The sequence below is a fragment of the Maniola hyperantus genome, chromosome 2, assembly GCF_902806685.2.
Source record: "Maniola hyperantus chromosome 2, iAphHyp1.2, whole genome shotgun sequence".
Lineage (NCBI taxonomy): Eukaryota > Metazoa > Arthropoda > Insecta > Lepidoptera > Nymphalidae > Maniola > Maniola hyperantus.
The window spans coordinates 9,799-34,843 of NC_048537.1; the positions used below are offsets into that span (position 1 = coordinate 9,799).

The 25,045-nt window shown below is 51.7% G+C and overlaps 1 protein-coding gene across 1 annotated transcript in view; it reads right to left on the reverse strand.

The window, feature by feature from the left end:
- Window positions 1-817: 817 nt before the first annotated feature.
- The window catches only part of LOC117988825 (cell adhesion molecule Dscam2-like), a 48,499-nt gene continuing 24,271 nt past the window's right edge, over window positions 818-25,045 (reverse strand). Inside the window, exons 8-37 of the mRNA XM_069502113.1 lie at window positions 24,332-24,548; window positions 23,654-23,867; window positions 18,527-18,680; window positions 18,101-18,252; window positions 17,522-17,612; window positions 17,068-17,249; window positions 16,085-16,230; window positions 15,874-16,009; window positions 15,303-15,422; window positions 14,975-15,196; window positions 14,744-14,897; window positions 14,493-14,641; window positions 13,664-13,853; window positions 11,657-11,802; window positions 10,266-10,336; window positions 9,745-10,006; window positions 9,529-9,672; window positions 9,289-9,462; window positions 9,077-9,206; window positions 8,837-9,003; window positions 8,592-8,753; window positions 8,181-8,405; window positions 7,813-8,067; window positions 5,710-5,876; window positions 4,787-4,895; window positions 4,370-4,642; window positions 4,046-4,201; window positions 1,734-1,832; window positions 1,562-1,667; window positions 818-986 (exon numbers count right to left, since the gene is read on the reverse strand). Of these exons, the coding sequence (XP_069358214.1) occupies window positions 914-986; window positions 1,562-1,667; window positions 1,734-1,832; window positions 4,046-4,201; window positions 4,370-4,642; window positions 4,787-4,895; window positions 5,710-5,876; window positions 7,813-8,067; window positions 8,181-8,405; window positions 8,592-8,753; window positions 8,837-9,003; window positions 9,077-9,206; window positions 9,289-9,462; window positions 9,529-9,672; window positions 9,745-10,006; window positions 10,266-10,336; window positions 11,657-11,802; window positions 13,664-13,853; window positions 14,493-14,641; window positions 14,744-14,897; window positions 14,975-15,196; window positions 15,303-15,422; window positions 15,874-16,009; window positions 16,085-16,230; window positions 17,068-17,249; window positions 17,522-17,612; window positions 18,101-18,252; window positions 18,527-18,680; window positions 23,654-23,867; window positions 24,332-24,548 (4,846 nt within the window). The 3' untranslated portion in view covers window positions 818-913. The remainder of the gene's footprint in view (window positions 987-1,561; window positions 1,668-1,733; window positions 1,833-4,045; window positions 4,202-4,369; window positions 4,643-4,786; window positions 4,896-5,709; window positions 5,877-7,812; window positions 8,068-8,180; window positions 8,406-8,591; window positions 8,754-8,836; window positions 9,004-9,076; window positions 9,207-9,288; window positions 9,463-9,528; window positions 9,673-9,744; window positions 10,007-10,265; window positions 10,337-11,656; window positions 11,803-13,663; window positions 13,854-14,492; window positions 14,642-14,743; window positions 14,898-14,974; window positions 15,197-15,302; window positions 15,423-15,873; window positions 16,010-16,084; window positions 16,231-17,067; window positions 17,250-17,521; window positions 17,613-18,100; window positions 18,253-18,526; window positions 18,681-23,653; window positions 23,868-24,331; window positions 24,549-25,045) is intronic.

The following is a 25,045-nucleotide window of genomic DNA, read 5'->3' on the forward strand; positions in this document are numbered from 1 at the left end:
CGAACGCGGTCCTGCTCATGGGTCCCAGGACCCGGGCTCCCTTGTGGGGACAGGCAGGGGCCGAAACAGACTACACCATTGAACTTCGGATCCCACCTCCTCAATGCTGATGCTGCAAGGTACTGAACTCCTAAGCTGTGGGGATTCGGGAATTTCTGATGGTGAATTGATATTTTTAAGTACCTATCAAGCAATGATTACTTACACTAAAAATCTTAAAATAAAAATATATATTAAAAAACCGACTTCCAAAACCACTACAAAAAGTTAAGTATAAAAAAATTATTTTTTACTTTGTTTTAGTTTCGGGAGTCAGTTTTTTTAATAATCTGTATATATAAAAGGAAAAGGTGACTGACTGACTGACTGACTGATCTATCAACGCACAGCTCAAACTACTGGACGGATCACGCTGAAATTCGGCATGCAGATAGCTATTATAACGTAGGCGTCCGCTAAGGATTCTTCAAAATACAACCCCTATAGGGGTTTGAATTTTGTATGAACGTCTGTCAGTTTTGAAGTGTCTATAAAGAAGTTTTGTAGTTAATATTTTCTAAGGGTGTAAAATAGGGGTTTAAAATTCGTGTAGTCCACGCGGACGAAGTCGCGGGCATAAGCTAGTTTTTTATATGGGACAAAATATGACAAACTACTTACTACTTTTAGAGTAGTACGGGAAACAGCCGGAGCCCTATAGCAATGTTTGTCGGTGGATAGAGTAGGTGGAGGTGGACGAGGAGGTGGAGATGGAGGTGGAGGTGGAGGTGGTTACATACAATAAAACGTCGGTGGGAAACATCACAAGTTTATTGAATAGAACAGATTCATTCGCAATAGAAACACTTCAAAACGCTTTGGGTCCCTTCGAAACGGACAAAATAGTTTATGTACACTTCTTTACGCTAACAGTTCACATCGCGCGGCGCCGCGTGCCCGGCGTCGCGGCGCCGCGTGCCCCGCCCCGCGGCGCCACGGGCGAGTACCTGCAACAGAGTGACGTCACTACCCGCCCACGCGCACAGCTCGTTTCACTCGAAACAGCTCTGGTCTTTTACTTGCGCAGGAGGCGATTACCGGTCGATATGAGGAACGAGGAGGCGCTGCGAATGCTCGCCGGTAGATTTGGTTCGTTCGGTGGACTGTGGAGCTTCAGCAAACCTGCGGTTTGGCGCGAGCCCCTCGCCGGTGTTTGGTTGTGAAATGAGCTGTACCTACTTATCAAGAGTTCATAATTCACTAGCGCCTCTCCATCTTAGAACCGATGGCTTCAGTAAGATCGGAAGCTTGCAAGCCATGCTGGGGGTTCGCGCTACTGCTGTACGCTACGAGCACACTCACTAGCGCCTCTCCATCTTAGAACCGATGGCTTCAGTAAGATCGGAAGCTTGCAAGCCATGCTGGGGGTTCGCGCTACTGCTGTACGCTACGAGCACACTCACTAGCGCCTCTCCATCTTAGAACCGATGGCTTCAGGGAACAGAGAAATATCCAGTTATAGTTGCAGCATCGAAATGACACACTAGTGATGGTGGAGGTAGTATGGTGTAGGGAGCATCACCTGGCGGCGGGCGTGGGGTCGCGGCGCCGCGCGCGCGTCCGTGGCGGCTCGCGGCGCGCGTCCGAGCCGTCGTCCGCGCTGGAGTCGGCGCCGGCTGGCAGCGTGTCTGCAACAGGTGGGTGGTGAGAGAGGCGGCGCGGCGGCGCGCGGTGCGGCGCGGGACGCTACGTACCAGACAGGTGCGCGGCGGGCACGCGGTACAGCTCGGCGGCGCACGCAGCGCACGGCGAGCCGCTCGACTCGGAGTCGCTGTCGCGCGCGCTGCCGTAGTCTGCGCAGTGACAATTCCGAAATATAGGCACTTGTGATATAGGCACATTGTTTTTTATTATTATTATTTGGGTCGCTAAACTGGCCACAATCCGTAAACTTAAAATATCTAATTGAATATTATATTACATGAGCCTACTCGAATCAAGTTCGTTAATTCCGTGGTATGTATGGCTAATGCTAGCCATAGGTAATGTTTGATACATTTATTTATTTTTTATTTTTTTTTTTGGTTTGCCAACAGATAGTACACATATTATAAAATAACAATTACAATTCACAGAGAAAAAATTTAGAGTGTACATCCAATTACTGGCAAACCGGCATGCATTTTAAAAGTTTGCAAGTGCGGGATTACCAGTAAACTTAAAGCTACAAATACAAATATGAAACAATAAAAAATAAAAAACACTGCAATTTACAATAGTACTAAATATTAAATACTAAATATTACATAAAACAAGAAAAATAAGAAAAATTACGAAGAAGCATACGAGTTTATAATGCTGCATCAATATACTGATGCAGCATTTTTTTGTACTTCTACAAGGAGAGTGAGTGAGGATCTATTATCATATTTTTCGCAGTTTTAAAAAGACTATTATGTTCGCGATATATTCTAATCAATACATTGTTTTCTCCTAAGTGTGTTCTGCATCCCCTTATAATATAGGCCTTGTACGTAGAAAATCGCGAATTTTTACGGGGCACAGAAAAAAATATTTAGCGTAAAATGTTTGGGCAGTCAATTTCATAATTTAAAATTTTGAACAGAACATACATTTTGCTAATACAAAAATAATTAATATTGAAATTGTAAATAATATCTGTCCCGGCTTTACTCACTTGTGTAGTCGATGTTAGCCCGACTAGTTTCGAACCCATACGGGGTCCTTTTTCAAGGGAGTCCGTTCGCGCACGCGCCGCGGTTTTGACTGCGGGACGCGCGTGCCGCTGCCAGTAGAGCCCGTTGTCAGGGTGGATGGGGGGGGGGGGGGGGCCCACCTGCCGATCGTCTCCCGACATTTCCTGCTGTTCTTCATCACTGGAACCGTCATCGAAATCCAGGCACGCGGAGCTAATGGTGTCCCGTCCCACGACTGATGCCCTTGTCTTAGCGCCAAAAAGCGGTTTCCACGCTGAGGGTAGCATCCATCCATTGTCACGATTGAAACGGCACACGCGCAGCGGCAAGCGCGTCCCGTCAGTCAAAACCGCGGCGCGTGCGCGTACGGACTCCCTTGAAAAAGGACCCCGTATGGGTTCGAAACTAATCGGGCTAACGTCGACTACACACGCAAGTAAGCCGGGACAGATATTATTTAGAATGGAAATCACTCACGGTAGTTTAAACGCTAAAATATTGAAATTATAATAATATATGTATTGGCTCGAATATTTTCTACTCAAGTAAGAAATGCAAAACTAACGCATAGCTTTGGGTAGATAAAGATACTTTAAGAAAACCTTTATTTGAAGTTGGTTAAATATAACATAATCGAAGTCTTTATATTTTGGCACCCATCCTTAAACTACTAGCTGCAACAATTACTATTATATCATGTTCGCTGCAGCGCAGCATGACACTGGCAGCGTGGACACTGGCAGCGTGGACACTGGCAGCGTGTACACGGGCATCGTGTACACTGGCAGTGTGGACACTGGCAGCGTGGACACTGGCAGCGTGGACACTGGCAGCGTGGACACTGGCAGCGTGGATACTGGCAGCGTGTACAGTGGCAGCGTGGACACTGGCAGCGTGTACACTGGCAGCGTGGACACTGGCTGCGTGGACACGGGCATCGTGTACACGGGCAGTGTGGACACTGGCAGCGTGGACACTGGCAGTGTGGACACTGCAGCGTGGACACTGGCAGCGTGGACACTGCAGCGTGGATACTGGCAGCGTGTACAGTGGCAGCGTGGGACACTGGCAGCGTGTACAGTGGCGCGTGGACACTGGCAGCGTGTACACTTGCAGCGTGGACACTGGCAGCCGTGGACACGGGCAGCGTGTACACTGGCAGCGTGGACACTGGCAGCGTGGTACACTGGCAGCGTGGACAACTGGCGCGTTGGTCACAGGCATCGTGGACACTGGCAGCGTGGAAACTGGCGGCGTTGACGGGGACGTAGGAACGTGAACGTGGCGTACGGGCTGATATTTTGCAGGAGATGACATTATGTGCCCTCGCTAAGAGTGGTGCGGCTCACCGTTGGGGTGCGCGAGCAGGTGCGGGCGCGGCGGTGGCGCGGCCATCGCGAGTGGCTCACGCGCGAACGAGTGCAGGTGCAGCGCGCACGAGCGCGTGCCGCCCGCGCTCGCGCTCGACATGCTGAACGTGGCGTACGGGCTGATCTCGTGCAGGTCTGTTGTAGGTGATGACGTCATTAAAAAACATTAATTATTATAAAGGAAATTAAAAAATATTTTTTATGCAATTGCCCTTATACAAGTACTTTTGAATCGACCAATGCATATACCATAATGTACCTAATACAATAATTATGTACAATATGAATGGTATATGCACTCACCATCGGGCGGAGTGATCGTCTTCCCGTTGGTCTGCTTTGGTTGCGCGACGTAGAGCGGCTGCTCGTGCACGTCGCACGGCGCGTGCGCGCGGCGCGCGCGGCACGCCAGCACCACGGCCGCGCCCATCAGCAACGCCAGCGCGGCCGCCAGCAGCGCCGCCGCCACACCCGCGCCGCCGCGCCACCACGCCGCCACGCGCGCCGCGTCCGCCGCACCGTCCGCCGTACTCATGCGCGCCTCCAGAGGCAGCTCCGTCGGTTCGCCGATCCGTTCTGAATCACAAACGATACGAGTCAATATTTTGTACTAAGTACGTATAATTTCTTGATGAAAATAATTATTTAGTAACATAATAATGTTAAGATTAAATTAAACATCTTTTACTAAAATTAAATACAGTTACATAATGAAATTACCTCCATTTTCCGTGAGCGTGGCGGCTCTGTAGAGCGCGGGAGTGTCACCCGCCGGCGAGTGTGCCAGAACACGCACTTCGTACCACGTGCCCGGCTCCAAATCGGTTGCCTGTCGAAAAATGACAAAAAGCAACACGCAAAATAAATTGACATCGATGTTAGGGCCACTGCCGCTGCCTCAGCCTACGTGTTATCGCACTTGACGAACCGGACGTCACGTGATCTGTTGCGTCGACATCTTGAGTCAACTGTATAAATACGGGTGGTTGGTGGTTTTTAGGAGCTAGTCTCGTTCCGACGCGAGACTCGTGCTTTTGTGTTTAGGTTGCCATTTTGATTGTGGTTGCAATAGAAATTGTGCCCTAATCGAATATTGCAGTAAGGTTGTTTTGCGCACGCGCTTTTATCAACTTACCCGCCTTGACTGCGCGCGCGCTGCCTCGATACCCTGGCACCCCCGTTTTTGGTGCTGGCAAGCAGGTAGCGTGATTTCGCAATTTTTATATAATTTTCCTTCGCTGTCAAAGGTACAATATCGTTTTTGGGGAAAACCTTTTTAAAGAAACTGTTTTTGTAAATTTGTTTCGGCTTTGAGATTGCCCATTAATAAGTGTGATTCGTACAGTAGAGTGAGTGTGGATGGATTATAAAAGGTTAAAAAAACGCTCGATAAGCCTGTCCGCCTCGTGATTAATATTTAAATTCACTTCTGGTGTATTAAGTACGTAAGATCCCAAATCTCGGGCTCCAGGATATTATCCCGAGCTCAGGGATCAGCCTCGATGAGATAATATTGCGGTAGGTTAATTTGGGGGTTCTGGATCATGTGAAAAAAATTTACCCCACAAAGTGGCTTGGACACAGTCTTGTGCAACCAAATAATTGCAGCAATTGTCTGACCCCGTGAGTTATGCATTCCTCACCTCGGCACTGTCACCTCGGCCGGGCAGGTCGGCCCAGGCGCCGCCCGCGCGCCGCAGCGCCAGCGAGAAGCCCGCGACGGCGCAGCGGCCGCCCCACGCCAGCAGCGCGACGCGCAGCGCGGTGCTGTTGACCCAGATGCACTCCTTGCCCGGCGGCGCCACGGCCTCTATACACAAACAACATCTAAACCGAGCCATTTCCTATCAGTAACCAGATTATATTTTACGAAGCAACCAAATCATTAAGCTTTCTGTCAAATTTTCATGATGAGCAAAAAGTTTTAAATGTTAAATGAACTGAGAGAATATCAAAACTTGAGTCTGAATACTTAGAATTGCGTTCCAAGTCATCTGAAACTGAATATAAGATATCTCAAATGGAGCAACAATCACGCGAATTTAATCTAGAACTTCAGTGTGGAAAAAGGAATATTTCAAAAAAGGTACAAAATGGAATGGAATGGAATGGAAATGTGTTTTATTAACGATACAGAACCACCAAAAAAAAATTGTGCAAAACCAAAAAAATCTTCCTGTATATTGTCGCAATGTGCATACATGCACGCGACACATTTTATCGGTTAACTTAAGGGGGCTAAACACCGTTTCAAGTCATCGAGCAAAGTGCAAAATTTTTCAAGATCTGTGTGAAAAACAAGATAATAACTATTTCTATCGATCGACTGAAACCAGCATACGTCATGAAGAACCCCGATCAAGAAGAAGCACAACAAACTAAAAACTACGCTTATATAACAAGATACGGAAGAGTCTCTAAACAACCCAAACGCTTCGCTGATGGGGGAGCGGTGTAGCAGATCCGGACATCTCCACTGATGCGTGCGTGCACCGGGCCGCTTGGCGCCTGACTGAGCTACATTTTGATCGCACGTTCCTTATATAGAAGCTGTAGTGACTAGTGAGACGAGTACTCCGATGTATGGACGGAACCTCCGCGCTGCGCCGCTGACTGCTGCTAACTGAGCTGCAAGACAACGGTTCCTTGCCTTATATAAGCCACACCGTGGTCACACCTGTTGTACGAAACCGCTTGCTGCGCATGCGTCCATCTCGTAGTTTATGATTGGCTATTTGTTAATTATTATGCTCATGTCCTCGTCGGTGTAGTTATGTCTTACGCGCCCTAAGATCCTATATAGCAAATACCCTAATAAATGAATTCATGATCACAAAATCGAGTTTTATTCGAATTGCCTAATAACAAAGATATGGACGGCAACAAGGACATTGCAATGAAGAGTGAACTTATAGAGTACCGTCGTGTGCTATTGTGGTGCCGCAAGAAAGTTCTGCCCGATTGCCCCACGGGGACAATTATTGGTCTATCTCCTCCTCCGTTGTCCGCCTTGACATGGAGCCCCATTTGGAACGCACCTCTGCAGATCTGCGGTGCGCTGAAGAAGTTTTCCCCGATGGCCCTATGTGTACATTTGGGCTATCTGGATCACCGCTCCGGCACAGCTGATTTGTTGGGAGCTGAGCGTCCACTCGCCTCCCGCCGTCGTAGGATTCACACTCTTAACTGCCACTTACTCACACTACCTAGACATCCGAGCTGGTCTATTCTCTAGAAGACTCGACATCTACAAGATGGTAAGTGATATTGCCTATGCACGTTTCTATTTCTCCACAGGTCGATCAGCCGATTTGGTTGTTAGTGCGACCCTGCCCCTAGCCTGTCCGAACGCGGTCCTGCTCACGGGCCCCAGGACCCGGGCTCCCTTGGGGGGACAGGCAGGGGCCGAAACAAACAGAAACTAGAAATCAAAGCGTAAAGCTCGCCCGACTTCAACACGTGTAAAAGTTATTTTTTACTTTGTAGTGGTTTTGGAAGTCATTTTTTTTATTTTTTTTATTCTTTGATTTTACGTCACCGTTAGCCTAATATTATAGCATTATGCCAATTCAGGATCAAACCAAGAGTTCCCACACTCTAGTTCACTCCGATGAGCCCACGAGCTGTATGTCGCATGTAACTAGTACTGTACTTTAATATATTATGGCTGGACATACATATTATGGAATATTATCATGAATAACAATTTATTAAGAATGAAATACAATGAAGGCGTGCATACTAACTGTCGCCCCGCGTGCGCAGCGTGAGCGTGCGCGAGCGTGGCGACGCGCCCACGGCGTTGTGCGCGCGCAACGCCACGCGGTACGGCGCGCCGCACGCCAGCCCGCGCAGCGTCGCGCCGCGCGCCGCAGCGCCCGCGCGCCACTGCCGCGCCGCCGCCTCCGCGCCCGCCGCCGCCTGCGCCTTCGCGCCCGCCGCCGCCTGCACCTCCGCCTCCGTCTCCGCCTCCCCCTCCGCCCACCACAGCAGCGTGTACCCTGCCCGACACCGGCGAATCAAACTACCAACTTCTATTCCTTTTGTTTAGATCTGGTTTGCGAAGGCACTTACAATATCATGTTCCATGGGACATGGCACCACGAGCACTCACCGAGCAGGGGGGCGCCGCCGTCGTCGGGCGGCGGCTCCCAGGCGAGGCCGAGTGCGTGCGGCTCGGCGCGCACGAGGCGCGGCGGCGCGGGCGGCGCGGGCGCGTGTAGCACGCGCAGCACGTACGTGACGGCGTCGGCGCCGGCCGCGTTGCGCGCCCAGCACGAGTAGTTGCCGCCCGACTGCGGCTCCACCTCTGGCGGAGGCACCGAGCGGTGCAACTGAGCTATCAATCATTTCGAGCACCCTATCGCGCGCATCACTCAACTATGGAAGTTGAACAACATTCAAAAAGCTTAATTTTTACACAGTTTTACTGATTTATATACTCTATTTGACGCCCAAAAGACACAGTGTAGTTATCGACCAGTACGTCGCTCGATACTGGATATGGGGTCGGTGATGGACTCACTGTGTATGACGAGGTCCCCCGTGTCGGTGACGGTGTGCGCGCGCGGAAGCGGCGCCCAGCGGCGCGCGACGGGTGGCGCGCCCAGCGCGGCGCAGCGCAGCCGCACGCGCGCGCCCGGCGCCGCGCGCACCTCGCGCCCCAGCGACGAGATCCGAGCCGCCCCTGCTGACGCATTCGGATCAGTCCACATCGAGCGACCGGCTCCCCAGCGAAGCCGTCGTATATGAACGATCGGAACAACTCACGGAGCGGCTGCGGCGCGGCGCTGACGGCGGGGCTGGGCGCGCCCGCGCCGGCGGCGGTGGCGGCGCGCACCCAGAACTCGTACACGGCGCGCTCGCGCAGCCCGCGCACCTCGTGCCACGCCTCGTCGTCGTCCGCCGCCACGCGCACGGCCCACTCGCCGCCCACCCTTCAGTCACACAGGCCATTAAAGTGTCGTTCGACGAGCGCGTCGCGACGGCAGCGGTCGTCAAAGCTCATACTTGCCGAGTTCCCGGGTGTAGAGCGTGTAGTGCGTGAGCACGCCGCCGCGCGCCGCTGGCGCCGCCCACGACACGCGCACGGCGTCCGCGCCCGCCGCCAGCGCGCGCAGCGCCTCGGGCGCGCTCGGCACTGGGACGGGAGGAATATGTCATTATACTCGGAATGGAGCACACTGTGACGTCATGGGCTAGTCACGATACGCGATGCTCACCGTCGTCGCTGGTGCGGCACAGCGCGGGCGGCGACGCGGGCCCGGCGCCGCGCTCCGAGCGCACGCGCACGCTCACCGAGTAGTCGGTGGCGGCGCGCAGCCCGCCCAGCAGCGCCTCGCCGCCCGGCGCCGCGCGCGCCGCCTCCGCGCCGCTCGCCTCCGCGCCGCTCCACGCTGCGGACCACGACTACCATTAGCGTTACACTCCGACGCGTCTGCAGAGATGCGAGAGGCGCTTACAGTCGGAGTGGTCGACGGGCGCGTAGTGCAAGTCGTAGCCGCGGACGGGCAGCGCGGGCACCTGCGTCGGCGGCAGCCAGCGCACGCGCAGCGAGCGCGCCGACGCCGCCTCGCACGACACCGAGCGCGGGGGCTCCTCCGGCACTGCGGAGTGACACACTTGGAGATCGTCTATATTGCGTTCACACGACTCCGACATGTTGACGAGGAAGGTACCTCCGTCGACGGTGGCGGCGTACACGGCGGCGCACGGCGGGCCCACGCCCGCGCGGTTGAAAGCGCGCGCCGTGAGCGCGTAGCGCGCGAAGGGGCGCAGGCCGCGCAACGCCAGCTCGGCGCCGCTCCAGCCGCGCGCCACGGCCACGCCGCGCGGCGCCGCGTGCTCGCGCGGCCCGTCCGCCGCCGCACCGCGCGCGACCTCGCGCCACGACACGGCGTAGCCCAGCAGCTCGCCGTGCCAGCTGTCCTGCGCCGGCGCCTGCGGCATGACTCACACGGTACAGGAAGCGCTTTTGAATGCGTTCAATTCTCATAGAGTGCACGTTGTAACAAGGGTTCCAGGATATAACATAACTATAGTTACAGGGCTCCGTTTCAACCCCCCTCTGCAATATATCGAGGAGGGGTAGAAGGTTATGCGTTGCCATACAATGTAGTAGCACTTGGTGATTTCACTTTTGTTAGTCAAAGGTTTGTAAGAAAAGACCACAATAAATAATAGTAAAATATTAACTCACCGACCAAGACACGAGCAGTTCTTCCGAGTTGACAACTCTCACTCGCACGTTCTGAGGAGATCCCGTCGGTGCTGTAGGACAAAATATATCTGTAGTTCACACGCGGTACAAGTGAGGAGATCCCGTCGGTGCTGTAGGACAAAATATATCTGTAGTTACAAGTGAAAACTTAGAGAGAGTGAGACGAATGGAGAGGATAGAGAGAAGCCTTTTCCATTTGGTCAAGCGGTTCGTTAGAGGCCGATGCGATCGTCCGCTGTGAGTGGGTTCTGGTCGAGCCGGGGAGCCGGTCGGCGCACACACAGTGAGTGCACAGTGATATTACATAGGTACAGGGGTTCGACGCAGCCGTCTGCACAGAGTAGTGACAGAGTGCCTAGGAGGAGCGTCTCGAGCTGGCCTACGTAGCTAGGGCCCTATGTTGAAGGGTCCCACGAGATCGAGGCGTTGTTGGACTGGGTCTCAGTCACCTCGAGCGTGGTGAAGAGCAGCGCGTCGGAGTGCGGCGACGCGCCCACGTGGTTGGCGGCCAGCAGGCGCAGCGAGTAGGCGGCCGCGGGGCGCAGGCCCGCCACGCGCGCCGCCAGCAGCGTGTAGCCGTCCGAGTCGATGCTGTGCAGACACATTAGCGTGCAGCACCAACACACCCACCTTCCTCGAGCGTGGTGAAGAGCAGCGCGTCGGAGTGCGGCGACGCGCCCACGTGGTTGGCGGCCAGCAGGCGCAGCGAGTAGGCGGCCGCGGGGCGCAGGCCCGCCACGCGCGCCGCCAGCAGCGTGTAGCCGTCCGAGTCGATGCTGTGCAGACACATTAGCGTGCAGCACCAACACACCCACCTTCCTCGAGCGTGGTGAAGAGCAGCGCGTCGGAGTGCGGCGACGCGCCCACGTGGTTGGCGGCCAGCAGGCGCAGCGAGTAGGCGGCCGCGGGGCGCAGGCCCGCCACGCGCGCCGCCAGCAGCGTGTAGCCGTCCGAGTCGATGCTGTGCAGACACATTAGCGTGCAGCACCAACACACCCACCTTCCTCGAGCGTGGTGAAGAGCAGCGCGTCGGAGTGCGGCGACGCGCCCACGTGGTTGGCGGCCAGCAGGCGCAGCGAGTAGGCGCCCGCGGGGCGCAGGCCCGCCACGCGCGCCGCCAGCAGCGTGTAGCCGTCCGAGTCGATGCTGTGCAGACACATTAGCGTGCAGCACCAACACACCCACCTTCCTCGAGCGTGGTGAAGAGCAGCGCGTCGGAGTGCGGCGACGCGCCCACGTGGTTGGTGGCCAGCAGGCGCAGCGAGTAGGCGGCCGCGGGGCGCAGGCCCGCCACGCGCGCCGCCAGCAGCGTGTAGCCGTCCGAGTCGATGCTGTGCAGACACATTAGCGTGCAGCACCAACACACCCACCTTCCTCGAGCGTGGTGAAGAGCAGCGCGTCGGAGTGCGGCGACGCGCCCACGTGGTTGGCGGCCAGCAGGCGCAGCGAGTAGGCGGCCGCGGGGCGCAGGCCCGCCACGCGCGCCGCCAGCAGCGCGTAGCCGTCCGAGTCGATGCTGTGCAGATACGTAATGTTTTATGAATCATCTCGCCCTTTCACAACAGGCGCGTTGGCCTATTCATCGGGGACCAGGTGCGGTGGAAGACGTCGACCATGGGGTGTCCACAGGGATCAGTGCTGGGGTCAACTTTATGGAACGTCCTCCTTGACGACTTGCTTCGGTTGCCGCTACCGGGGGGAGTAAAGATCGTAGCGTACGCGGACGACGTCACGATTCTGATTGAGGCCGATACGCGTAGAGCGATCGAGACCGCCGCGGCCGATACCATCCGGCAGATTGAGGACTGGGGCCAACCCTCTACCTCCCATGACCCCACCAACCTCTCGGTTATATGGGCCGAATCGCGGGAGGGCGCCCGTTCGGTACTTGCTCTTGGCATTTTCCCGGGGCGCCTTCTTGACTCCCTACAAATTATTTTTTGTCTCTTCCTTGTCGCTTATGCTCACTCTCCCCCCTTGGAGGCTAGACGTCACTAACACAGCTGTGATCTCCGCTGCTGCTCCTCCGTGGTGCCGGCCTGGCACCTGCACGCTCCGAGCTGCTTCGCCTCTTATGCCAATGGTGCGCGAATTCCCGTAGCCGGCTGTAGTTCCCCGCCGATGAGACGAGGTCCGTGTAGAAGACCGGCCCCGCTTCCCCGCGTACAATCCCATCCAACATCGTCACTCGCAAGTCCTCATAAAGGGGACACTCCCACAGCACATGGTTCCTATCCTCGTCACCAAAGCCGCACTCGCACGCCGGGCTCTCGCACAACGTCATCCTATGCAAGCGCGCCCGGAAACAGCCGTGTCCGATGAGGATCTGTGAGGTCTCGTAGTCCGGCGCGACCCAGGTGGCCCCGAGCCTGTCACCCCAAATCTCCGCAGACCACCGCTCCTGCCACATCGCAATCACATCCGACCCGATATCCCGCTTGCGTCTGCTCAACTCCTTCTTGGGCACGGACTGGCGCACCTCTTCGATTCTCCCAACACGCATCAATTCCAGGTCGGCCGGCAACACACCCGCGAGCACCGCTAGCGCAGCGGAGCTGGCGGAGCGATACGCTTTATGAGGATGACGTTGTGCGAGAGCCCGGCGTGCGAGTGCGGCTTTGGCGACGAGGATAGGCACCATGTGCTGTGGGAGTGTCCCCTTTATGAGGACTTGCGAGTGACGATGTTGGATGGGATTGTACGCGGGGAAGCGGGGCCGGTCTTCTACACGGACCTCGTCTCATCGGCGGGGAACTACAACCGGCTACGGGAATTCGCGCACCATTGGCATAAGAGGCGAAGCAGCTCGGAGCGTGCAGGTGCCAGGCCGGCACCACGGAGGAGCAGCAGCGGAGATCACAGCTGTGTTAGTGACGTCTAGCCCCCAAGGGGGGAGAGTGAGCATAAGGGACAAGGAAGAGACAAAAAATAATTTGTAGGGAGTCAAGAAGGCGCCCCGGGAAAATGCCAAGAGCAAGTACTGAACGGGCGCCCTCCCGCGATTCGGCCCATATAACTGAGAGGTTGGTGGGGCCATGGGAGGTGGAGGGTTGAATCATCTCGCCCGAAGGCCTTGACGAATTTCAGCCTCTGGAGCAGACTGGGTTTCGGCAAGGCTACAGCACGATAGACCACATAACTAGCAGGGTTACCCCTGTGTCCACTGACTGGTCCAAAGGACCCGGAACCCCCAAGCCATCTGACCAAAGTGTTCACTGATCCTTAGGTGCTTCACTCATGGGCCCCTCATTGGGCTGTTGGCCCCAATGTTAGTATCCTACCATAGCTGGTGAAGCAGGGGCTCAAAACACTATTTATGTTTATTTTGTACGTGCATGGGCTTAAAGCAACAAATGAATGAGAAGTAAGTACTGTACTCGTTGTCGGCGCGCTCCTCCACGGTGAGGTTGAGCAGCTCCGGCGTGTGGTCGCGTGCGGGCAGCGCGTGCAGCGGCGTGCACAGCGCGCCGAAGTGCACGCCGGCGCCACGCCGCGCGCGCCACGCCACGCGCACGGCGCGCGCGCCCACGCCCGCCAGCCGCAGCGCGCGCGGCGCCGCCGGCGCCTCTGTGCACAACCACTAGACTATCAGACCATAAAAGTCTATGTCCATAAATACGAGTATAACCTCCTTCCAAAATCAAAATCATTTATTGAAACAACAGTAGGTACGTATCTACTGTTGTACTCCTTTTGTTGTTCAGCTGTTGTTGGATATGTAGGATAGTGGTGATAGTTATGTAAGAATTACGATTATTAGTTTTTTTTAGATTTAAGTTTATTAATAGTTTATTTAATAAATTTGTATTTAAATTTAGTTAAATAAATAATATCTTGTATAGAATTACGTAAACATGTACGTTTACGTAAACTAAAGCACGCTTTAGTGTTTGCGCGGTACGCTTAGTATAAGATTTTACGTCTCCCCAACGTTGATAGTATTTGAGAGTCGGAATACATTAATTTCAAAGTAAAATGGATCGTAAGATCCTTGAATTGAAATAAAAAACTCAATACTAAAGATATTAATATCGCAACATTTCCGCTTGGAGTGCTGGCCGTAGATGTGTAGACAAACTTCAGCTTTACAACGAGGCCGGTTAAGATCCAGTTTACTATAACGCTGAAGTGTTTTGAAGACACTCGAATACTATCAACCTTGGTGAGACATAAAACCTCGTACTAAGCATACAGAGCATAGCGCACCTTCCACGGTGAGCAGTATGGCGGTGTCGGCGCGTCCGTGCGCGTTGCGCGCGTGGCAGCGGTACTCGCCCGCGTCGCGCGCCTCCACGCCGCGCAGGCGCAGCGACGAGCGCACGCCGCCGCCGCGCCGCTCCTCCGCTATCGTCCATCTGCAACCACTCGCACGTCACGAACCTGGAGGTCTAGCGATTCATTATTCATCTGAATTTTAATAGATTATCTCCGATCTTGACGTTGCGAATACTAAAGACCTGTAAGAGTCGAGGTCGAGCTTGTTGCCCCGATGCGTCCAGTGCACGGTGAGCGGCGCGTCACCGAGCGCGAGGCACTCCAGCGCCACGCTGCGGCCGCGCACGCTCGACACGCTGCGCGGCGCGTCACCCGCGGGGCCGAAGTGCGCTGGCTCTGCGGACGTGAATCATTCGTTACGAGAGGGTGACGAGAGTGGCGCGGGGCGTGAGGTGCGGGGCGCGGGGCCCTACCGTGCACGGTGACGTTGACATGCTTGACGAGCGGCGCGCCGACGCCGTTGTCGGCGGTGCAGCGGTACAGACCCTGGTGCGAGCGCGCGGCGCCGCGCGCCGACAGCGTCGCGCTGCCCGTGGCACCACCGGGCGTGGCGAGCGATGCGCTGTCGTCCGCGCCCCACTCTGGGCCTGTCGCCTCCCATCGATCCGAATTTTCCATTCCACTTATGATTTCACCTGTTTTTGGAAGTAAGAATAAAACATTTACTGAACATGACGTGTACTCGTTGTTGCGATTTCACATGAATCGAAAGTAACGAGAAGTAGTGTGATGAAATCATACCGATCCTCCTGTACCATGTGACGACGGGCGTGGGGTGGCCGCGCACCGCGCACTGCAGTAGCAGCGGCGCGCCCAGCAGCACGGCCGCGTCCAGGGGCTCCGTGACCCACGACGGAGCGACTGTAGCACAGTTATATAAGGCTTACTAATAAACCTTAGGAAAACTGGCAATTCAAAATCCAAAATATATATGTCGGTGAATCCTGGAAATAAACTCGAAAGGAGGTAAGGAAACTCTAAGGGCTGAAAAGAAATAACAATAAATAAATAAATAAATCTGGAAAATCCTGGGGTCAAACGGTTATAAACATGATAGTACGAAGACAAACGAACACAAGACAGAAGAACTACCAGCTACCAGGTCGTACGCGACGTAGTTGGACGAACATAGTCAGGGAAACTAACCGGTCACACTTCGTTTACTTTAGATACCTGGAGAGGGGGGGGGGGGGGCATCATTTTGTTTTGTAAATAGTAACTCAAAACAAGATTAGTAGGTCAGAGTAAGGTGGTGTGCGGTGTGTGACGTGCGGTGTGCGGCGTGCAGCATGCGGCGTGCTGTGTGTGGTACCGTTGACTTGGAGCGTGGCGCTGTAGGTGGCGGCGGCGGCGGCGTTGGTGGCGCGGCACGTGTAGGTGCCGCTGTGGCGCGCACGCAGCTCGGGGAACACCAGCAGCGAGAACTCGCTCAGGCTCTTTTCCTCTATCTGTGCGGAAACGTGGCGGTCAACATCAGATACTCCTCACTACACTCACACAGCTGGTATCGGCTCCGACGGTACCTGCAGGCTTGGCTCCAGAGGAGCGCCGTCTTTGAGCCACGAGAAGTACATGGGCTTGTCTCCGGAAGAAACCCCGCACAGCACTTGGGCAGAGCTCCCTTCGGTCAGCTCCGATGAGAACATGAATGGAGAAATTTTCGGGGGGTCTGTAAAAGAGTTTACTATTACTACCCAGGGACTACGGCACCCTACCTGTTTGTACCTATTTGTAAATTTGGCTGAATAAAAGGTTTTTATTTATTTATTTACAACCAAAAATATAGTCTAAAGATTAATGCCTGGTTTCTGAACTCACCAGTTATGTTCTCCTCTTATTAACACAGTTGTCGACTATGCCGGGCCAGTGCTTATACTCGACCGGAAGGGCAGGGGAGGCAGACTTACAAAATCACACATTTGCGTATTACAATCTACGTCTACCAATCCGCACATGGCCAGCGTGGTAGACTATGTCCATAAACCCTTCTCACTTTGAGAGGAGACCCGCGCTCTGTAGTGAGCCGGTGATGGGTTGATCATGATGATGATGATGTTTCGCAGTAAACGCAATACAATACATCTTGAACTCGTAACGGATCTTACAAAGGAGGCGTTCCTGGCAGCTCTGAATCGTTTCATATCGAGGCGAGGAAAACCTGCCACCATATTTTCCGATAATGGGACTACTTTCATTGGAGCGTGCAATAAGCTCGCTCAGTTTCTCAAAAATAACTTAGAGTTCGTGCACTGTCAACTCATCGAACAATGTATAATTTTCGAGCGTATCCCGGTGTATATCTCGGTGTATAACTTCGGCGGAATTTGGGAGGCAGCTGTCAAATCCGTGAAATACTATTTACGCAGAGTACTTTCCTTAACTGCAGCGCCGCGTCACGCACCACTGCGCGCCCCGCGCCCGCCAGTGCCGCCACCGCGCCACGCCGCCGCCACGACATTGAGCTGCGCAACACACCACTTTCACATTATAACACTAGTGCACTAACTTCTAACTAGTATCTCGACGTCCCTGGTGGCGGCGGGCCCGGAGGGCGCGGTCACGGTGCAGGCGTAGTGGCCCGCGTCGTGCGGCTGCGCGGGCGTCAGCTGCAGCACCGCGCTGCGCGCTGCCGCACGCCCCGCGCCCGCCAGCGCCGCCGCCGCGCCGCGCCGCCGCCACGACACCGAGCTGCGCAACACGCCACTCTCAGGCTACAACACTAGTACATTTGTTCGGGACTACGTCATGAAATGTTATCGATTGAACAGCGCCATCTAGTTGCAATTGTGGTAACCGCCACAGGGGTGTGGTTACCGTCCCGAAACATGACTCGCCTACGTTACGATCATTTTACTACAATATCATAAGTCATACAAAAACGAAAGAACAGCTGTTTATAGAATAAAGAAGCGTGTATCGTTACATATAGGAATGATCCTATCAAATGCACCTCTATAGACCTGATCGGATATCCAGCGTAGGGGCAGTGCAGCGTGAGGTTCTCGCCCGCCACCGCGCGCACCGCGCTCATGGGCCGCACCAGCGGCGGGCCTGTAACAACAACAACGCGCTCCTCAACAACAACAACCACACGCTCCTCAACAACAACAACCACATGCTCCTCAACAATCACCGAACCACGTTTCCGGCAACTCTTGCGGGTTTTTATGTAAAAGAATCAACAACCTAGTAAGCTGTTACTGAAAATACTACTGTCAGTCAAAACATTCTCAGTTGTCAACAGTTTATGTGGTCCAGCTGCCGACCGGCTCTGGTTCCTGTGAACAACGACGCAAACCAATGGTCTCGGAGCCGGTGTACGTGACGTGGCTCGGGGCACGTACAGCCGTTAATGCTCCGCCTGACTCGTATCCGCCGTGTCGGACGCATGCCATCAGAGAATGTGATGAACATTGAGAGGACGTAACTACGACTTATGATACTATGATATCTACTATTGGGTAGCCTCTGTTGACTTTCATGGCAAAAACTTGGCAAGGAGGACATTAATGAGATGAGCGGCAGGTGGAGGTGAGTACCGTATATGTTGAGACGCGCGGAGTGTTCGACGGCGCCCAGCGCGTTGCTGGCGCGGCACGAGTAGCGGCCGCCGTCGCCCGCCGCGGTCGCCGTCACGTTCAGCGTCGACACCACCTCGCCCTGCGTCGACGCTTCCTCGCTTATCGAATACCTGACAAACAGATCAAACTTAAAGACACCTCTCGCTCAACGACAACGCGCTGCAAAAGCTCGGACTGCAAGAATCAAAAGTGTACTGCAGCTCCGGCGGAGAGTCAACTCGCCTGTGGTGCGGCAGGTAGTGGTCGAGCGGGTGTCCGTCCAGCAGCCAGGAGACGCGCGGCGGCGGCGACGCGGCCACCACGCAGCGCAGCGCCACGCTGCCGCCGCCGCGCAGCGCCTGCTCAATGAACGTGTACTGCAGCTCTGGCGGAGAGTCAACTCGCCTGTGGTGCGGCAGGTAGTGGTCGAGTGGGTGTCCGTCCAGCAACCAGGAGACACGCGGCGGCGGCGACGCGGCCGCTACGCAGCGCAGCGCCACGCTGCCGCCGCCGCGCAGCGCCTGCTCGATGAACGTGTACTGCAGCTCCGGCGGAGAGTCTGCAACAACCATACCCTGATCTTTGATAAATGTAGCTATCCTCTGTGAAAACTCAACAACATAACAAGCATTGCTCCTTTGACCGCGAAGTACGGTTTAAATTAATGTCACGAATGTTGTCGCACTTGTGGCGCACACGCCTTGCTCAACGGAAGTCACGTGATCTGTTGCGGGGAAGCCATCTCGCATCGATTGTATAAATGCGAGTGTTCAATGGTTTTTAAGCCAGTATCGTTCCGACGCGAGACTCGCAGACTATTAAATGCTTTTGTGTTAAGGTAGCATTATGATTGAGTGGTTACAATAGCAATTATTGTGCCCTAATCAATTTAATATTGCAGTTAGGTTATTATAAAAGGCAAATTCTCGATAAGCCTATGTGCCTCTGATTAATTTAATTTCATTTCTGGTATGTTTAAACGAAGATAAGAATGATATAGAAGGAACTATTCAGAGTTGTCCAAAGTACCTCGAGTCGATACGCTTGATCCTATCAGAAGGACACAAAACACAATAATTAGAAGCAAAGTTAATTATTTTGAAGTGCGTTCTTATCGCACGTAATGTGCTCGAATGCGTCCAACAAATGATCGCACAGGCTGAAGGGGCTGCGGTCAGCAGTTGCAGAACATCTGTTCTAGCCGCTTAACAAATACGTCCTTAGATCATTGGGGCTGCAAATTGCGAACACCAGTCTGTTTTTATCTAGTGCTTTGGTCTAAAAGTGTGGTGTAAAATGTTTCACTTTTCATTAAGGCTATAATTTAAAAAAATATATATCTTTCCACTGGTTAAAAGGATCTAGAGAGTTCTTTCGTATAGTGAGCCTAACAAAATCGCATCGAAGATTCTTAGAAATGTCCTAGAGTAGTTTCATTAAATTATCTTTTCACAGGTCGAAAGGATCCAGAAGCCCCAAGTGGAGGATGGTCCAGAACCCCCAATTCAACCAACCGCTGTATCTCATCGAGCTTGATTTCGCTCATCTCCGAGATTAGGGTTATTTTGTGGTGAGCTGGCGGCCTCAACAAATATCGCAAACAATTGAATTGAATTGAATTTAGTGTACATTACATTAACAATATTCGCTTGTCAGGCATCCTCCCAAAACGCAAAATATTTTAGTTCAAAAAAAAAGTTAATCTGTAGGTTAACATTTTAAGTGATACAATAAGGGCCGGTTGTTTCAACAAACTTTGACGGACACGTAACCTTTAAATATGGCGCTAACGAACGTAAGTAAAGAAAAAGCGTTGATTCAGCATCTATTAGCGCTAACGTTCGTTAAAAAGTTACGTTTACGTTAACCAGTGCTGGCGCCATTGGTGATCGTCAAATCAATTCGTAACTTCATACTTCTTACAAACGGAATATTTTATTTACAAATTATAATGGAATCAATTTAATTCAAAGCTTTTAATGGTAGTTTTTTTGAAGATGAAAGAGAATTTGTAAGAAAGAAAAAGTGTTTAAAATGCGAAGTAGCAATATTAATAACTATGTATATAATTTAATATACTTAAAATGAAATAAAAAAAGGATACGGAGAAGTAAGTTATTTTTTAGGGTTAGTTTCGCAACCAAAATAACAATGACGAACAGTTTTTTGTACAATGAAGCAACACACTTAAATTAACAGATGTTAAAGTTCGTCTACGTCTGTTAAATTTTAACGAACGTATCTTACGAAGACCAATGGTTTGAAACAACCGGCCCTAAGTCATTCGTTGTAATAACTAAATGAAATGTGCTTGAACCATCTGTGTATGGCATTTGTATTGTCGCGATATTCATCACTCATCGAAAGCTGGCGAGTACCGAGTGAATGTATTCATTTGACGCGGGCTCCATTTGACTAATGGACTTGTCGTCAATTTCATTCCATCAATACAACATCGCGATAAGCGCTCTCGCTGATTGGCGCGGGGTGCGGGGCGCGGGGTGCGGGATGCGGGTGGGTAAAAAATAAATAAAAACCGACTTCAATAATTATACCTTACCACAAATACCTACAAAAAATAATTTATTTTAAATTACCGAATATATTATCATTATCTATATAGGAGTCAATGTAGTTCGACAGTCATATTTTTTGGAGCCGGTGCCAATTAGCTTAAATTAGCTGCGCGGATCGTCCATACCTTCTTCATATTTTTTGAGACTCCACAATGGCTCTTCATTTGCACCGACCCCAAAAAATTGTGTTTGCGGTTAGGTTAGGTCAATTCAATTTTTTTTTTATTTTTTTTTTATTTACAATTTTTAGTGGCCCCATGTTTTAAAATATGCTATGTGTGGTTCAAGACCTATTGCTCACTAAGCTATTACACCGATTGCGAGCAATTTACGCTTATCGGTTGAGGAGTTCCATAATATCTTCACCAAAGTAATATGGGACCACCTAAAAAGTATATAATATACCTTTTCAAACAAAAAAAGAATTTTAAGAATCGGTTCGAATAATCGGCGAACATACATAAAAATAAAAGAATCCGGCGAATTGAGAACCTTTAAAGTCGGTTTAAATACGGATGGGCCTTGAAAGGCTAGCATACAGACAGACACACTTTCACATTTATAATATTAGTAGGTATGGATAATTATTTTCGATTTATTTTTAATCAGACTACGTTAACTTCTTTTTTCTTTGTCACAAATAAATTATCGTCACACACACGGAAACCATAACGATTCAATAAAAAATAAAAATAAAATTGGGTCACTTCACACAAAAAGTATTTTTTCTCGCTATCGGATTATAAACCCGATTTAACTGAGAAAGGTAACGAAAACTCACAATTTAGCCAATGAGGTGGTTTATATTTTAATCAAACAAGGGTCGGCACTCAGCTGTGTGTGTCAGCTGTCGGGCCGGAGTCGGGCCGGAGTCGGGCCGGAGTCGGGCCGGAGTTGGGTCGCGCGTTCCGCTAATTGGGTCGGGAGTGATGGACCCGGAACACTCGTCGTGGTTGTACCGACCATGATTGTATGGTGTCCTCTCAAATAAGTACACTCTCGATGTACATTGGGACTGTTCATAGGGTAATAAATACCTCTATAGTTTATTTAAGAAAAAAATACATAAACTAGCGCTTGGCTGCAATCAAACCTGCTGGCAAGTGATTATGCAGCCTAAGATGGAGCGCACTTGCCTAGAAGATTAGATTTTTTTTTTTAATTTTTTTTATTGGTCACAGAATATTCAGTTAAGGACATTACAATACACACTACCTACAGTACTACTACAGTAGAAAACTGATGCCGGAAAGACGTTCCGTATCCTAGCCGTTCAATCAATCAATTAGAAACGAGGAGGCAAATCGCTTCGTACGTGTCCGTGGAAGTTTTCCAAATTAAGGCCGAAGATATCGCATAACTATATTATATCGACACACATATTATATCGATAAACCCTTTTTTCTGTTTGTTTCTCTTATTTTTTTGTTGTTGTTTTGGTACAAATAAAGAGTATAAGTATGCAGGCGCGCTGCCATTTTAATTGTAAACACTTTGCTCATTGAACATTACGTAGTCGCCCCACCGTCATTTTGAGACAATAAAAGTGAATGCGGCGGTACGAGGAGATTATTATTCGTGTGGCTCTTGCCGAGGGCACTTCTCAGTGGATACTATGTGTATCGTACTGTAGGTTTTATTATTATCATTGTTGTTGTGACCTAATGTGGTTTCAGTTGTTAAAGGTTCAGTACTAGGTTGTGGAAAGTGACGTGATTGTGTGAATGATGGTATAGTGTGTGTTGAATAGCTGTTTATCTGGTAAGTCCTTCTTGTATCGTTCCAATTTGTATTAGACAAACGTGATTGTTGTAGTTGAAGTTAATTGAACTAAGTGTGGTGTGCTAGGTTAGCTGGTTGGTCTGGGGCCGGTATGGGGATGGTTGGAGCCGGTCGCTAGGTAGGGACTTAGCTAGTGTTAGTTAGCGATGTCTAGTCTCATAAGAGACATTGTTATCATGACTCATTATTGACGGTAGGTTAATAGTTGAGGGTAGTCTGTGATATCTCTCGTAGTGTGCAAGAATAATGTTAGTATGCCCACGAAGGCTCGGTTAATCTAAAGGTTGTAATCCTGACGTATCCGGTTAACCATTACCTAAGGTTACTTTTAGTGGTTTAGTCTTCAATCTCGATCATAATAACATACTTCTGGTACTGACGAGCCTACAAGTAAATAAACTAACGTTGTGTGTTGATCCAGCTTGTACCTTCAGGTCGATTCTGTGCCAGGTTTCCACGCCACATGATGGCTCCCCGCGGTCGGAGCTCCGCAGCATCCCGCTACAGTAATCAGACTCACGCGTCAATCACTCTCCACCCCAATTAACAGAGCGCACGACCCGACTTCGATCCCATCCCGACCTGGTAGCCAACCCTTGCTTGATGAAATAAACGCACTTAATTGTGCGTTTCTGTTTCCTTCGTCACCTAAATCTAACAACAGACGAGTGTGCGTGTATGTTATTATATCTGTATTTTTCATTTGAACCGGCCGCGGCGACCAAATCATGAGTTACCCTGTATTGAACCAGCTACTGAAATATTAGCTAAATGTGAGTTCGCTGAGTATATAATTAGGTAAAATATACCTGATATTGCAAAAAACCTAGACTTTCAACACTAAAGTACCTATTATAAAATTATGCAAAAATGAATTGCCACTAAAATGTCTGAAAGTACTAAAATTTTAGCTTAATCAAAATCAGGTCAGTGGAAATTTCTGCACTGAGCCTAACTATAATTTAAAACCTATTACAAGTCTATAGTGGGAAGGCACCAGTTTAAAAATGCTGTTTCAGCTTACGGTACATGGTGGAATCATAAGTGGAACGCACCACTTCAATTGTAACTTTAGTTTCCTTATTCAGAAAGTCAATGTCGTAGTTTATAAGTAATAAGATCAGATTAAAGATACCTTACATTGATGTAAAGTAAGTGATGGCGAGGCACTGACCTCCGAGTCGCACCTCCGCGGCTGCCTGCTCGGTGCGCGCGCCGTGCCGTGCAATGCACTGGTAGAGGCCGGCGTGCGCACGCGTCACGCCGCGCAGCAGCAGCGCTGGACCCACCGCGCCCGCCAGTGCCGCGCCGTCGCGCCACCAGCTCAGCGCTGCGCGCGGCTCGCTGCAGCTGCAGTTGAGCCGCACCGTGCCGCCCACCTCCGCCACCTGCGCGCAAGCCACTCTGCACCAACTGCTTCTTTTTAACGTTCATTTTCTTAGCGAGGAGGAAACAACAGAAAAAGTGAATAACGGAAGGCTTCTTGTCATGCTGCGAGAATCTCCTGTAACCGTGGCGTCTGCCCCTAAAAGGGGAGAGTGACAGACAGGCACAAGGAAATAGAGAGAAAATAATTTGTAGGGAGTCAAGGTGTCCCGGGAAACACGCTAAGAGCGCCGAAGCAGAAGCAGCTGCTTATACATATTACAAATATGAGTCGTTGGAGTCATAGGATTGAACAATACACAGTACAGAAGAGAAACGATGTGCGGATTCCGGCGAAAGCGAATGGGTAACCACTTGAGCTTTAAACGAAATTCGGAGACATGGTCATATTTGCGCAAGCCAAATATAAACCTAATAGCAAGGTTTTGAATTCGCTCAAGTTTATTAAGATGTAAGTAATGCTCACCACGTGCGGCGGCGTGACGGTGACGGCGAAGGGCTCGAGCACGTCGAGGCGCACCTGCGCCGTGGCGTCGCCGAATACGTTGTACGCTTTGCAGAGCCACGCGCCGCTGTGCTCCCGCGCCGCGCGCGCCACGCACAGCGCCGCGCCGCCCGCCCACAGCCACAGCGCGCCGCCCGCCGCCACGGGCGCCAGCCGCCCCTCGCGCTCGCGGTACCATCTGCCGTCATCGTAGTAAATTGTTTTGACTCTTATAAAGCACCCGTAAAAGTTTATTTGAATAATACAATTAATAGATAAGAGTGGAATCCAACAAGAAGATTTCGCTCCGACCGTTGCATGTCGACTTGTCTAATTTAGCTTCCACTTGTCGAGTCAGTTGTAATACGTACGTGTACTGCGGCGGCGGGTAGTCGGAGGCGACGCACGGCAAGCAGAGTGCGGTGCCAGCGCGCACGCTCACTTCGCTGTCCGCCGCCGCCAGCCGCGGCGCCGAGCCGGACGAGCTGGCTGCAACCACACTACACACCTCTCAGTTGTAATACGTACGTGTACTGCGGCGGCGGGTAGTCGGAGGCGACGCACGGCAAGCAGAGTGCGGTGCCAGCGCGCACGCTCACTTCGCTGTCCGCCGCCGCCAGCCGCGGCGCCGAGCCGGACGAGCTGGCTGCAACCACACTACACACCTCTCAGTTGTAATACGTACGTGTACTGCGG